Source organism: Nelumbo nucifera, chromosome 5 (genome assembly GCF_055504915.1).
Source record: "Nelumbo nucifera cultivar China Antique chromosome 5, China Antique-T2T, whole genome shotgun sequence".
Taxonomy (NCBI): Eukaryota; Viridiplantae; Streptophyta; class Magnoliopsida; order Proteales; family Nelumbonaceae; genus Nelumbo; species Nelumbo nucifera.
Genome location: NC_142653.1, coordinates 78,088,440 through 78,103,350, shown reverse-complemented (window position 1 = coordinate 78,103,350; position 14,911 = coordinate 78,088,440). Strand labels below are relative to the sequence as shown.

Below are 14,911 nucleotides of genomic sequence, written 5' to 3'. Positions count from 1 at the left end.
TCTACTAGTTTGTGATAAGTTATTGCATCATTTACACTTTCCCATACCACAGTTTCTAAGTGATCTATTTCCTGCCATAGGGTTTTCAGCATGGTGAAATACACAGCAAGAGGTTTTTCTCCCTGTTTCATACTTATCACCTGATTTCTTAACTGATAGACTCTGGCTTCATTTTGCTTCTGAGAGTAGGTTTCAATCACTCCATCCCAAATCTCCTTAGTAGTATTAGCCCATAGGAAATTTTTTGCAATATGAGGTAACATAGAATTACACAGCCAAGACATTACCATGTAATTCTCTTGCACCCATTGGGAAGAGTTTGTATCAGGTTTCTTCTCCTCCCCAGTGAGATACCCTAATTTTCCACGAGCACTAATAACCATCTTAGCTGATTGTGCCCACTCCAAATAATTTGTACCATCAAGTTTTACTGTAGTAATGATCTCAAACCCAAAAATATCACTACTACCTCCAACACCCAGTCCCACAGTACCAGTAGATTTCATCTCGGTATTCCAACTCTCTATTTTACTTCAAACAGTTCAACAGTAAGAAAAAATTAGATTGGAGACCTTCAAAAAATAATTTAATACCACACACACAGAAACCAACCCTTCCAGAAGAAGAAAACCCTAGCTGGAGGGAAATCTCTCTCCTCCCCACGCCTCCCAACAGAGAGAAAAGTGAATCGATCACTCCGGGAGGCCTAGAAAATTTCAGAAACCAAACCACCCTCTTCAGAAAATCAAAAGAAAACTAACAATACCTGGGTGCCCAAGATCATATCAAAAACAAAGAGTCCAATTTTTCTGGGACTCTTCCTCGTACTCCAGTTCTTCCTGATTTTGATGTCAAACAGTAGATCACCTTCCTGATGTCTAGATCCCACCAAAAACTCCAAGAATTGGACAATCTATAGCAAATCTATCAGCCCTTTACTACTTCATGCAGTCAACTGATCTAGGGCTAAATGAGAATGCTTCAAGAAACCCTAGCCGATGCTCTGATACCTAGTAGAAGTCTGCTGAATTAAAAAATATGAAAGAAAGTAGTTTCTTGAAGAGAGGAGAGAAGGAGAGGAAGAGAAGAAGAGAAGTTGAAAGAAAAGAGAGCAATAATCTAACCGCCCCCCTTCACTTATTATTTATACTAAAATAATAGAACAGTACAAAGACAACTATGCCCTTATAGGGCGGCAAAACATATAACAGCATATATAACACTCAAAAAACATAATAAAATTTGGACTCACATAAACTGTGGTCCCCACCTCCTATCTAACAACTAACATAAAACATCTACTCAAAAAAACATCATAAAACTAATTAATCTTCAACACTCCTGAATGGCAAGTTTTTGTAGATTATCATAAAAAAAAGTGTTAGTTTTCCACCCTAAGACAAATATCTTGATTTCCAGGAAGCATATGCATTTCTCTCCAAGTGGCATTCCCAAATGCATTGTCAGCAATTTCCCAACTTTGCAACCCACTATACCCGCCAACATGTCTAAATTATGACAATCCCCCACTGCCAATTATTCACTTTTATGCATGTTAATTGACTTTAAGTCCAAAGACCACTTCAAACCAAATTAGAATCATACTAATTGTTTCATTATGTTCTTGAGAGGCATTGGCAAAGAAAAGAGTATCATCCACATCAGTGTTTTAAGACTTTGCCCGGACCGGACGGTTTTGGCAGTTGGACAGGCAAGCCACCTAGTTAACTGATAAAACCATGACCCAAAGAGCATTTCGGTTTTCATTTCGGCCCAAGTATTAAAGCATTAATCCGCTTGCTGCAGCAAGGCTACCTCAACTTCCTCTCCCACCTTGAAACCTTCAAGGAAGCCTCCCTCCACCGCCTTATTCACCATTTTTATTAGGGCTTCTGATATGCAAATAAAAAACAAAGGTGAAAGGGAAGAAAGAAATGAAAAAGATAAGAGGCAGATCCCCTGTTTTTCCCATAAAAGGAAAAGAAAGGGGGCAGAAGAATGCTGACTGTTTTAGTTTCTTTTACAGTTTTATTGGTGTACTAGTAGCGAGGGTAATTTAGTCCTTTTATTTAAGAGTTAAATTTGTAAAAAGATGGACAAGATGTTCATGCCTACGAATGTTCTTCTCAATTCTGTTCTCACAAACAACAACAAGACTGATGATAATGAAAATGTTGATAATGATTAGATTTAAAGCTTATATACATACTTTATAAAGGATGGTCACTACTACCTCTCCCCTTTTATTTTACTTACACTTTAACCCCAATACAACTGATTTCTACCCACCCTTTGTTTTGCTAATGCATCAGCCATGTAATTGGTTGACCTTTTTTTACTAGAGTGTTCCCAGTCAAACATTTAAACTTCTTGATATATAGCTCTCATTATTTGATAACCACCCAAGGATCAAAATTTCGCAATGTATCAGACTGTATTGGCCAATACATTGCATTGACCAGTTACCAATACGTTGCTTTTAAGGTTTTTTTAAGAAACAATTATTTTAATCGTCAAACAACATTATTCCCACCCCTCTCCTGAATTTAAAAGGAAAAAAACAATAAAAATGGTGAATGTTAGGTTCAAAGTACAAATACACCACTCCCACCTCGGGGTATATCGATATTTTGAATCTTGCAACCACCCAATCACTACCTTTGAATCACCTTCAATGATTAATCTACTCATGTTCATGTCTCTTGCCCATCGCATGCTCTGTCACAACCATAATCTCTGTTCTTAGAGAATCCCCTACTCACCACCTTCTTTTGGTGTGTGTTCTTCCTTCTATTATTGATTTTAGTTAGTTTTTTTCATTCAATTCTTGTTTAATTTCCTTAGTGCCTTTGATCTCCCCCTACCCTTGCTGGAGCTGTTTACTTGATCTCCCTATTCTAAATCTTCCCCTTCTTGCAATTCCTGTTATCGTATCAGATTTGTACTACAAATGGTAAGTCACATTTTTGAAGAGGGGCAAATCATATCACAATGATCCTTTATCTTCTATTTTTTTCTGTTTCTCACATGTGAAACCAGACTTGTTTATTAGTATCAAGTCACCTAAATAAATATGTACATAAATAACATATGCAAAGTGTATAGAAAAATCATCTTAATTATCTTCGAAACAAAGCATAAAAAAGAGAAACAAGTCCTTACCCATTAGTGGGTTTCTCATATGATTCATATCCAATAGCATGCTCTTGGTTCATGGTTTTAACCTTTGTCTCCAATTGCTCATATTGGTTTGCCCCATCATTAATAATATTCTGACTCTGCTCGGCAACTTGTTTCTTTTTCCTTCTTTTTTTCTTATCTTTCTCCATGTCAGCATCCTCATTGGATGGTAGTGAGAAAGCATTGCCGTCATCTACTCTGTATCAATCGAATGAGACCTATTAATGTCATTAACATGAAATCATAATACACGTATGCATATATATATATATATATATATATATATATGTTCGAAGTGGAGAGGCTAAACACAAGAAAATGAAGATCAGATAACTTACTTCTCTTCCTGTTGGGTGGCATATTTCTCATTGTTCTTCTTCTTCCCTGCCACTTTATTGATACTACCATCCTTCTTAGATTGTTGTAAAGATACACCACTGCTTGGATAAGAAACAATAATATTAAGTAAGAAACAACATACAAGTACACAACAATTGCAAAAGAGCATGGGCAAAGCAGAAGGTTAGCTTTAAAACAAGAAAAAGAAAATGATAAAACTACTGCAGACTGTTATTACATGTTATTACTGTTTTATTTGTCTCTTTATTGGGTTGTCTTTTCTTATCAGTTATTGAGCTGTTAGTGGGCCTTGGACCTAGTTATCTTTTATTTCTATCCAGTGGACTTATTACTACAACCTAGATAAGCAATCTCAGACATTCCTCCACTTCCCAATCTAGTAATAGTCTTCTAAACATTGGGCATCAAACCACTGCACCCTGAATCACTTCATAGCATTCAGCAATAGACACATTTTTCCTGATCAACCTATAAAGCCTTGGACATAACTCACAAAACCTCCCGAAACCCCAAGCAATCATCTTCCCAAAACCTTATATTTGTTCCATCCCCAACTTTAAAAGAAACATAATTTATAAATGCTGCATGAAAGCTCATAATGCCCTTCCATACACAAACCCCATAGGACAAAGAGGATCCCCTTGTTTTATTCCTCTTGAAGCCTGGAAGAAATCTATTAACACCTGATTCACCAGCAATGAAAAAGAGACTGTAGAAATACAAGCAAAAATCAACCTCCTCCATTTTCCCCAAACTCCATTCTTTCTAACACCTCCTCCAAGAAACCCCACTCCACATGATCATATGCCTTCTCAGTATCGATTTTACAATTCACCCCTTCCCTTCCATTTCTTATTCTTGCATCAATACACTTGCAATTATCACACCATCCAAGATTTGTCTCCCCTCCACAAAAGCCACCTGAGTAGGACACACTATCTCATGGAAAACCGATCTTAATCTTCTTGGGAGAACTTTGCTACAATTTTATATGGGCTTGTGATTCAGCTTATTGACCTAAAATCCCTCACTCTAAAAGCTCCTTCCACGTTGGGAATGAGAGATATAAAAGTAGCATTTGCACTCTTCTCAATTAACTTTTCTTTACAAAACTCGATAAACTATTACATCATTTTTAATAGTATTCCAAAATGATTTAAAGAAAGAGATATTTGTAGAGAACATTGATGTGGGCCCCACAGCTGTGGTCCCACTCTGTCCGTAGGGTAGAATGTATCTAGTCACAGCTGTGGTTATTTTGCTATTTTGTTATTTCTAGTTTCAGTTTTATATTGTTTGTTATTTGTTAGCAGTTATGATGTAAACACCAAGGGCAGATATGTCCTTTCATGTAACTAGCATAACCTATATATATTAACTTAAAGTGGCGGCGGCAGAATATTGACATTCTGTTCTTCTCCTCAAAATATGTGTTCTACTGCTCTTTCACCACTATTTCTTCTACTTCTTCTTCACTTTTCTTCTCATCGAACCTGAAATCTCTTAGTGGTCAAGATTGACTAGCAGTCTTGAAAACCTACATGGTATCAGAGCCAAGTTAGGGTTTTTCATGCGAGTCTAATACCGGCTGACCACATGAGAATTCCCTAGGACTGAAAGCTGAAAAGGAGGAGTTCGCAGACTGATTCTTGGAGATCGCCAGAGGTGCTAGCAGCTGTTGGAAACTTGCTAGGGTTGCAGAGTGTTGGTGGTCAGGAAGGATCAGAGAAGACTAGGGTTCAGGTAGCCCTAGAAGGCAGCGAACTATTTTTTCCTTGTAAGTTGTTTACTTTTTAAGAGAAGTTCTATCAAAGAAGATAGGTTGGACCTATCTGGAGGGGAAGGCCGAACCATTCTAGTTCTTTCTCTCTTCGATTCACTAGGGTTTTACTGCAAACCCTGGCCAAACTATGTTTCTCTCTACTCTAGGGTTTGAAAGTGATCTGCGGCAAGCCCTAGTGTTTGACTGAACCCTGTGATCTACCTAGAGCTACTCTTAAGTTTATTGGTAGGTCCGATCAGATTCTAGGGTTTCTTATTAACCCTACTGCAAGCTCATCTATACAGTTTGGACTGTGCAACTGAATTGCTTCCTTTCAGGACTGATTAAAACCCTACTGCAAGCTCATCTATATAGTTTGGACTGTGCGACTGAATTGCTTCCTTTCAGGACTGATTAAAACCCTAACTTTCCCTAGCATATCAGTTTTTTTTAAGGCTGTTCTCAGAGTTCTAAGGGAGTTAGAGATCTACGGACAGCTACTGCTGTGTTGGCCAGTTGGTTTCAGATCAGAATTATTTCGGTTTTGTGCACATACACTGAGAATACAGATCAGGCCTATACTGTTTTGATTGTGATTGGTGATTCAAGTGCTGTTTTGAGACTTGATAGAAATGGAGTCTAAAATTCAGGCAGAAGGCAGTCTTGGGAACATCAGTTATGGTGGTATTTCTGAGATGGGTGGTCAGATTACGACCGTAAAGTTTGATGGATCAAACTATTTGGAATGGGACCAATCAGCCATGATGGCTATTGGTGGAAGAGGTAAATTAGGGTACCTCCTGGGAGATATGAAAGAACCTTCCAAGGGAGACCCGACATATACCAAGTGGATGCAAGAAAACTACTTGGTTATGACATGGTTGTGTAATTCTATGCAGCCTCATATTAGTCGGAATTATTTGTGGGAAAAGACAGCTAAGGAGATATGGGATGTTATGAAAGAAACTTACTCCCAACCCCTTAATGTTGCCAGAGCATATGAATTGAAATGTGAAGTGAACACCCTTAAACAAGGAGAGAAACCGGTGTCGGTCTACTTCTCTACCTTGAAGTCCCTGTGGCACGAGATTGATCACTTAGAGACTCTTGAGTGGGAGAGTCCCAAAGATGCTCAGACCCGTAGAAAGCACATCGAGACAAACAGAGTGTTTGAGTTCCTGGCGAGACTGAACTCAGAATATGATATTGTGAGGCAGCAGATTTTGACTAGAGACAGTGTGACTCTCTCAGGCTTACTCATTTGTACACAGTGAAGAGACCAGAAGGAAGGTTATGATGCAACCCACATCAGCCTTTGTAGCGGCTACACCAAAATCAGGGGGTGATTCAGAGAAGGACATGAGGAAGGAAAACAAGAAGGATGTAGTAGGTGAACATTGTAAGAAACCCAAACATACAAAAGAGACATGTTGGAAACTGCATCCCCACTTGGTTCCTGTGAAGTTAAGAAACAAGAAGGGCACTGCTCATGTAGCCATGAACACTGATTCAGCATCCTCATCTGGCACAAAAGGAACATCTTTGGAAACCTTAGCTGCAGTTCGGGCTGCCCTAATACAGCTAGAAAAGGAGGTTGGAAATTCAGCTCAGCCACCGCAGCCTCCATCAGCCCCTGTAACATCTGCCTTCGCCCATTCAGGTACTCGAGCTTCAGCCTATCATGCCTCAGCTCCAGGTACTACTGAACCTTGTTGGGTAATAAACTCAGGTGCATCTAATCACATGACTAGCTTGCCTTCATTGTTTACTACTTACCATTTGTCTTCTGGTAGGGATAAGGTATCTATTGCTGATGGCTCCCTGGTTCCTATTTCTGGGAAGGGTGACATCAAGCTTTCAGATACTATCTCCCTATCATCTGTTTTGCATGTTCCTAAGCTTGATACTAACCTTCTTTCAGTCAGTAGTATTACCAAGCATATGAACTGCTCAGTAACCTTCTTCCCTAACCAATGTGTTTTTCAGGACTTGGAGACGAAGAAGGTGATTGGGACTGGCCGTGAGACGAATGGGATCTATCTGCTCGGGGAGCGGTTCCGTCAGGGAGAGTCAGTAGAGAAGTTGTCTTTTGTTTCTCAGAGTGTGAATCCGGTTATGCTTTGGCATAACCGATTAGGTCATTTGTCTTTTCGATCTTTACAGAGTTTGTTTCCTACTTTATTTGAGTCTATTGAGTTGTCTCAGCTACAGTGTGAAAGTTGTGAGTTTGCTAAGCATTGTAGAAAGCCTTATTTATTGAGTAATAAAAGGAGTGATAATTCTTTTGATATTGTGCATACTGACGTTTGGGGGACTTATCATATCCCTTCCATGGGTGGGTATAGATACTTTTTGTTATTTGTTGATGACCATACCCGTTTTTCTTGGGTTTATCTCATGCGTTCACGAGATGAGGTACCTTCCCTGACCCAAAATTTTCACCAAATGATCCTAACCCAGTTTGATGCCAAGATCAAAGTTCTCAGATCTGATAACGCAAAGGAATACTTTGCTAAATCATTGACATCTTATCTTCTTCATCATCGGGTTATCTACCAGAGCTCTTGCCCTCATACACCTCAGCAAAATGGAGTTGCCGAAAGGAAGAATAGGCACATTTTGGAAGTGGCTAGAAACCTCATGTTTACTTCCAATGTCCCTATTCGCTTTTAGGGGGATGCTATCCTCACGGTAGTATACCTTATTAATCAGGTCCCTTCCAGGGTCCTTGATATGCGATCTCCTTTTTCACTTCTACACCCACGTAAGGACTTGTTTTCTATTCCCCTTAAGACATCCGGTTGCACTTGCTTTGTTCAGCTTCTCGGACCCCATCCCTCCAAGTTCGAACCCAAAGCCTCCAAATGCATCTTCCTTGGTTATGCACAAACTCAAAAGGGTTATTGCTGTTATGATCCTGTCTCCGGGAGGAAGTTTGTCTCCATGGATGTCACTTTCTTTGAGGGGACACCCTATTATCCTCGGGTTGCCCCTCAGAGGGAGAGTGGTGAGAGTGGGGGTTTGAGTTCTTGTCTTCAGGGGGAGAGTGGTGAGAGTGGGGGTTTGAGTTCTTGTCTTCAGGGGGAGAGTAGTGAGAGTGGTCAGAGAGATCAGGAGTTGAGGGAAAGCTGCAATGGTGAGGGTGGTCAGAGAGATCAGGAGTTGAGGGAAAGCTGCAATGGTGAGGGTGGTCAGAGGGATCAGGAGTTGAGGGTTTATCACAGGCGGTGCAGGCAGGTTGATCCTGATCATCAGCAGTCCAGACCAGCTCCAATCTCATCTGCAGCTCCAGGTCCAGATACTTCAGTCCCAGAGCCCACAGAGACTTCCCCTACAGATGATCTTGACCTTCCAATTGCAGTCCGTAAAGGGAAACGACATTGTACAACATCCACAGCCCACTGTATTTCCCATTTTTTATCCTATGATCGCTTATCTCCTACCTACAGGTCCTACCTTAGCTCCATTTCCAATGTCCCTATTCCAAGAACAGTGCAAGAAGCCCTATCCGTCCCTGAATGGAAAGATGCAATGCAAGTTGAGATGGATGCCTTGTTAAAAAACAACACCTGGGAGGTAGTTGATTTGCCAAAAGGAAAGAAACCAGTTGGATGCAGATGGGTATTTACGGTGAAGCATAATGCAAATGGATCTATTGAGAGGTATAAAGCTCAGTTAGTTGCAAGAGGGTTTACACAGACTTATGGCATAGATTACTTGGAGACATTTGCACCGGTAGCCAAGATGACTACTATTCGAGTTCTATTGTCCTTGCAGCAAGTCACACTTAACCTTTATACCAAATGGACGTGAAAAATGCCTTTCTAAATGGAGATCTGCAGGAAGAAGTTTACATGCGATTGCCTCGTGGATTCTATGATGCAGAAATAGGTAAGAAGGTCTGCCGGCTCAACAAGGCTTTGTATGGTAAGAAGGTCTGCCGGCTCAACAAGGCTTGGTTCAATGGATTCAGACTAGCACTTGTGAAGTTTGGATATGTACAGGCCCAGTCAGATCATACCCTATTCATCAAGAGGGTGGAGTCCTCTTTGACACTATTGGCCGTATATGTTGATGATATTGTGGTCACAGGGAATGATAGCCATGAGATTGAGTCTCTTAAACAGCTTCTTCACCAAGAATTTGAGGTGAAGGACCTTGGTGTACTCCGGTATTTTTTGGGTATCGAGGTTGCTAGATCCAAATAGGGGATCTTTATATCTCAGAGGAAATATGTCCTAGACCTGTTGGCAGAAACTGGAAAGTTAGGTGTCAAGCCTGTAGATACACCAATTGAACAGAATCATAGGATTAGTGCCGAGAGTGGGGAGCTTCTTGAAGACAAAGTTATGTTCCAACAACTGGTAGGAAAGCTCCTATATCTTTGCCTCACTCGGCCAGATATTACTTATGTTGTTAGTGTTGTCAGCCAGTACATGCATTCTCCTAGAACCACACATCTTCTTGCGACAGAAAGAATCTTAGTCTACTTGAAGAGATGCCCAAGTAGGGGTATACTTTTCAAGAACAACAATCACATGAAGGTGGAAGTCTATACTAATGCAGATTGGGCTGGGAGTGTTGATGACAGAAGGTCTACCTCAGGATATTGTGCCCTTGTGGGAGGAAACCTTGTCTCTTGGAGAAGTAAGAAACAAAGTGTTGTCTCCCGGTCAAGTGCTGAAGCAGAATACAGATCCATGGCCAATGGAGTGGCTGAAATCCTATGGCCAAGATCTCTACTTGAGGAGTTGGGTATTGAGTATGAGAAGCCCCTAATGTTGTATTGTGATAATCAAGCCACCATTAATAATAGCACATAATCCAGTACAACATGACAGAACCAAACACATTGAAGTTGACCGCCATTTTGTGCGAGAGAGGGTCTCATCTCAAGAAGTATGCCTCCCTTACATCACATCCAGTATACAACTAGCAGACATCCTCACTAAAGCCGTATCAAGAAAGAAGCTAGAGGCGGATCTATCCAAGTTGGGAATGATGAACATATACTCCCAACTTGAGGGGGAGTGTAGAGAACATTGATGTGGGCCCCACAGCTGTGGTCCCACTCTATCCGTAGGGTAGAATGTATCTAGTCACAGCTGTGGTTATTTTGCTATTCTGTTATTTCTAGTTTCAGTTTATATTGTTTGTTATTTGTTAGCAGATGTAAACACCAAGGTCAGATATGTCCTTTCATGTAACTAGCATAACCTATATATATTAACTTAAAGTGGCGGCGGCAGAATATTGACATTCTGTTCTTCTCCTCAAAGTCTGTGTTCTACTGCTCTTTCACCACTCTTTCTTCTACTTCTTCTTCACTTTTCTTCTCATCGAACCTGAAATCTCTTAGTGGTCAAGACTGACTAGCAGTCTTGAAAACCTACAATATTAAACCCATATGGCCCCAGAGCCTTATCACCCTTCAATAACCTAACCACTCCCCGAACCTCCTCCTCATCAGATTTACTTTCCAACCACTCCATCAACTCCCCTATTTTGTTGAGTTCCAAGTCCCTAAAAAACATTTTCTACCCTGTGAAGATTTAAACAACTCCTTGTAAAATTCTTTTATTGCCTCCTCTATCTCCCTTTGACTATCCACAAAACTCTCTCCTTCCTCAAATCAAAAAATAATTTTCTTCTCCTTTCCCTTGCTACTGCATGAAAAGAAAAAATAGTGTATTCTTATCTCCTTCCTGCAGCCGTAATGCTCTTATTTTTGTCTCCACATTACCTCTTCAAAATGAACCAATTTCTCCAATTCCTCCTTAATCCTTTCTCTTTCACATCTTCCTTCTCTTGACAAATTATTTTCTTCCTCCAATTTATCTAGTCTTGCCATCTTTCTTAGTAAATTATCAAGTTTCCAAATACCACTTTATTCCACACCTTTAAATCGTTCTGTAAGCAATTGCAATTTCTTCATATTGCAGTTGATTGATTTTTTTTTTTGTAGATTGTACAATGGGAGTGTGGGAGAGTTGCTGACACATAGGAGATTGGTGGAGAGGAGCATACCTTGCAAGGATAAATCTAGAGTATGATATTATTCAACAGCATATCCTTACATGTGGAGGCTTATGTCTCTCCAAGTTTATGCTCTGGCGCATTGTGAGGAGAGTAAGAGGAAAGTCATGTACATCGATCACCTAATTTCACTACACGTGTGGACACATTGAGACCTAGGTTAGTCCAACAGAGTTGTGTTAATCGTGTAGAGGTGGAAAAAAAGGAGATGGTGTATGAGCATTGCAAAAGACCCAAGCATACAAAGGATACATGCTGGAAGTTGTATCCCCATTTGAAGACTGCAGACTTGAGGTGGCATGAAGGGCAATGCTAATGTTGTCATTAGATAATCTAATGAACAAGCATCTTCTACTACTGCACTTAGTCGTTCCTGCCAAGAGACACTTGCACTAGATTAAGCATAATTTGAAAATTTTGGGGTGCAACTTGGGCAGGCTCAGGGTGGGATTTTGTTAAAATTTCAATGGGATTGACTCGCAAACCCAAGCACAATAAAATGTAAATTCTTCAAGTTGGGTACCAAACTATGAAAAATATAGCAAGTAGTGTGAAACAGTGGAAACATATTTGAGGGCTTAAAAGTAAAATCCTAGTCAAAAGCATAGAGCAGAACCACCTCATAGGATGCGACTGTCAAACAAAACAACATGACCTTGCAAAGCCAAGCAGAACCACACAAAGGAACCTCACTAGGTCATGAGGAAAAACCTTGCAAGGTATAACCTGTGAACACACAGCACAAACAAGGCTCGTGAGTATCAACTTGTCCCCAAAAATCCAACTTCACAACTATATTCAACCTCGTGAGGTCGAATCAGAACCTCAATGCTCAAAAGCTTATAATCCAACCTCGCAAGGCCAGATCAATACCTCAATGCTCAAAAGCTGATAATCCGACCTCACAGCTACACTTGACTTTGCAAGGCTAGATCAAAACTTCAATGTCCAAAAGATGGTAACCTAACCTTAAACCTACATTTGAACTTTTGAGGCCAATTTAGAGCCTCAGAACACAGGCACTGCTTTAAGAACCATCAAACGGGTGATTGTTGCCTCAGGGAAACTACGTCTGGCCATACTGATATGCGCCACCTTAGGGGAGAGAAAGGCAGGATTTGTTGTCCCCCAGGCATTAGTCATGGTTGAGGATATTACGACCTCCATATAAATAAATGAATCACGTAGCTCTTGTTTCCCCACTTCCATAAATAAATGAATCACAACCTCCAAAGGGGCATTCGATCCCATTAATCCCTTACCTAGGCTTAGCCATTTTCCAAACCTTTTGCCAACCTACTCTCCTAGTTCTAGAGGTGTTTCTTGATCCGCTTTCAAGACTATCAGATCACCCTTATTACTGTTGGCAGTTGGCTTACATCAATAATCACTGGTTACAGTCTTGACCAAAGAAAGAGATGTTGCCATGGAGAGCTTTTCAGATGAGAGCTAACAAAACATAACCGCCGCCGCTGGAGGACCTAGTACAGCCAGATCTGCTGGCATTGGATGTGGAGATTCCCTTAACAAATGACGAGCAACCAAATGACAATTGAGCCAATTTGGCTAGCAAGATGTACAATCTTGAAGACCGGCTCGATAAAATGGAGAAGTTACAGAAAGAGAATGGATCAAATGGAACGAAAACAAGATTAGTTGTTCCAACTATTACAAAGTCGCTTTGAAAAACAGAAGAGCATATCGGTAGCATTAGCTTCACTAGATCCAGAACAGGCGGTCCTAATAAGTATTCACCAAGCCATTAGTACTACTGAGATCTATGTCACCAAAGCCACCATCACCAACACAACACTGGCCGCCATCACCAGCAGTAGTAGATTTGAGTTCAGCATACCTGAGCAATGGAAGGATAAGATGAAGCACTTTACAAAGGATGAACTAATGGATTGCTTGTGGTCCATCTCAGGGATGAAACCAAAGCATCCAGCTTACCAGAGACCCTACCATATCAGTGTCACGCAAAAAACCTATTTACCAGGATACCAACCACCATCAGCCTGGAAACTATATGATGGATAGTCCAACAGCACTAGAGAGCACCTAAGAAAGTTCAAAGATGACCTAGGTCCTTTTTTTACTAATGGAGATTTGAAGATCCGTGAGTTTTCCAAAACGCTCGTAGGCCTTGCTTACACTTGGTTTGTGAATCTAGCACCGAACAGCATTTGCACTTGGGATGATTTGGTGGAGAAGTTCTTGATGAAGTAGTTTATTGTGGAGAGGATATTGACAATGGCAGATCTACAAAATGCCAGGCAATATAGTTCAAAAGACCTTGGAGCATATGTATCAACTACCAAGGTTCAAAAGAGAGTAGCAGCAAGTTTATGAAGAACACATGGAGAAGGATTTTATAAATGAATGCATTCGCAGTATGCACCCATGGTACCGCATCTATTTGGAGAACTTGGGTATTCAAGATTTCTCAAACCTTTTGCAGTGTGTTGAACGTACCATTCGTTCAATAAAGAGACCTTTGGAGTAGAGGTGGGGATAGCAACAAAGACAAAAAGCATACGCAGTAGGCTCCCAAAGAGGGAGATTCTCCAAAGGGGGTGAAGCAGCAGCAGCAGTATAGGCATAAGGTCGCCATGATGCTCACCCATGAGACCATATTGCAAAATCCTGTCCCTATTCCCCTATGCAAGGAAGTCCTCATCATGAAGTGACTCATTGACGAGGGGAAAATTGAGAAATGCTCTGTATTACTGATAAAAAATCAATTAGTTAGTGTTTAGAACATTGGAAGAGAGTTCAATTCATGCATGGAGTCATGGATAAACTAAGTCAGTAAAAATCTTTATATTGCATTGAAATATCATTTTTAGAGATTATCATTGAAGAACTTTACCCTTAAACCATTAAGGTTTCTATCGGAGGCAAAGCTAGGCATGATGAATCTCTATACTCAGCTTGAGAAGAGTGTTGACATATAAATGCATGTATGGGCTGTCTTCTCTTATTTATTACTTGGCTGTTAGTGGGCTTGGGCTAAACTATCATTTAGTTATTTTTCATTTCTGTCCAATCAACTTATTAAGGGCAGAGATGTAATTGTACTTTCATTTCAAGGAGTTGATGTAAAAGTTAGTGAAATCTCAAACTTAGTCCTACAATAGGAGTTTTCTTCCTCCACATTCTTTCACTTCTCTCTTATTCTTCTTGCACATCTATTTTGTGTAGTCTTTCTTACCTAGTTTCTACTACTTTTTGGATTTATTCTTGAAGATTAACTGCTCAAAATACCAAGTCTATCAGAAAGAGAGAAAACTATCTTACATATTGCTACTCACGGGCACTTCATGAGAATGTTCTTCAATGCAAATCTCTTCATTCTTGTTTTCAGACTGCCCATCTTGGATTAACCAATCAGAAATGGTATTCTCTTCCTGTTGGACTGCAATTTTCTTCTTTTTCTTTTTCTTTTTCTTCTCCGTCACCTCGTTGATATTGTCATTCTCATTAGATTGTAATGAGTCACCATGCTTGTAGCTTCCTCTGTTTAGTTCAAACAAGATATGATAGCACCAATTAATGAAACACATACACACA

At 40.2% G+C, this 14,911-nt stretch overlaps 1 protein-coding gene across 6 annotated transcripts in view; it reads right to left on the bottom strand.

Annotated features, from left to right (window-relative positions):
• The window catches only part of LOC104593903 (uncharacterized), a 40,707-nt gene that overhangs the window by 10,769 nt on the left and 15,027 nt on the right, over positions 1-14,911 (bottom strand). For all 6 annotated transcript variants that reach the window (XM_088888784.1, XM_010253994.2, XM_088888783.1 and 3 more), the window contains 3 exons: positions 14,639-14,857; positions 3,519-3,617; positions 3,163-3,378 (listed from right to left, as the gene is read on the bottom strand). In XM_088888784.1, coding sequence (XP_088744910.1) covers positions 3,163-3,378; positions 3,519-3,617; positions 14,639-14,857 — 534 coding nt within the window. The remainder of the gene's footprint in view (positions 1-3,162; positions 3,379-3,518; positions 3,618-14,638; positions 14,858-14,911) is intronic.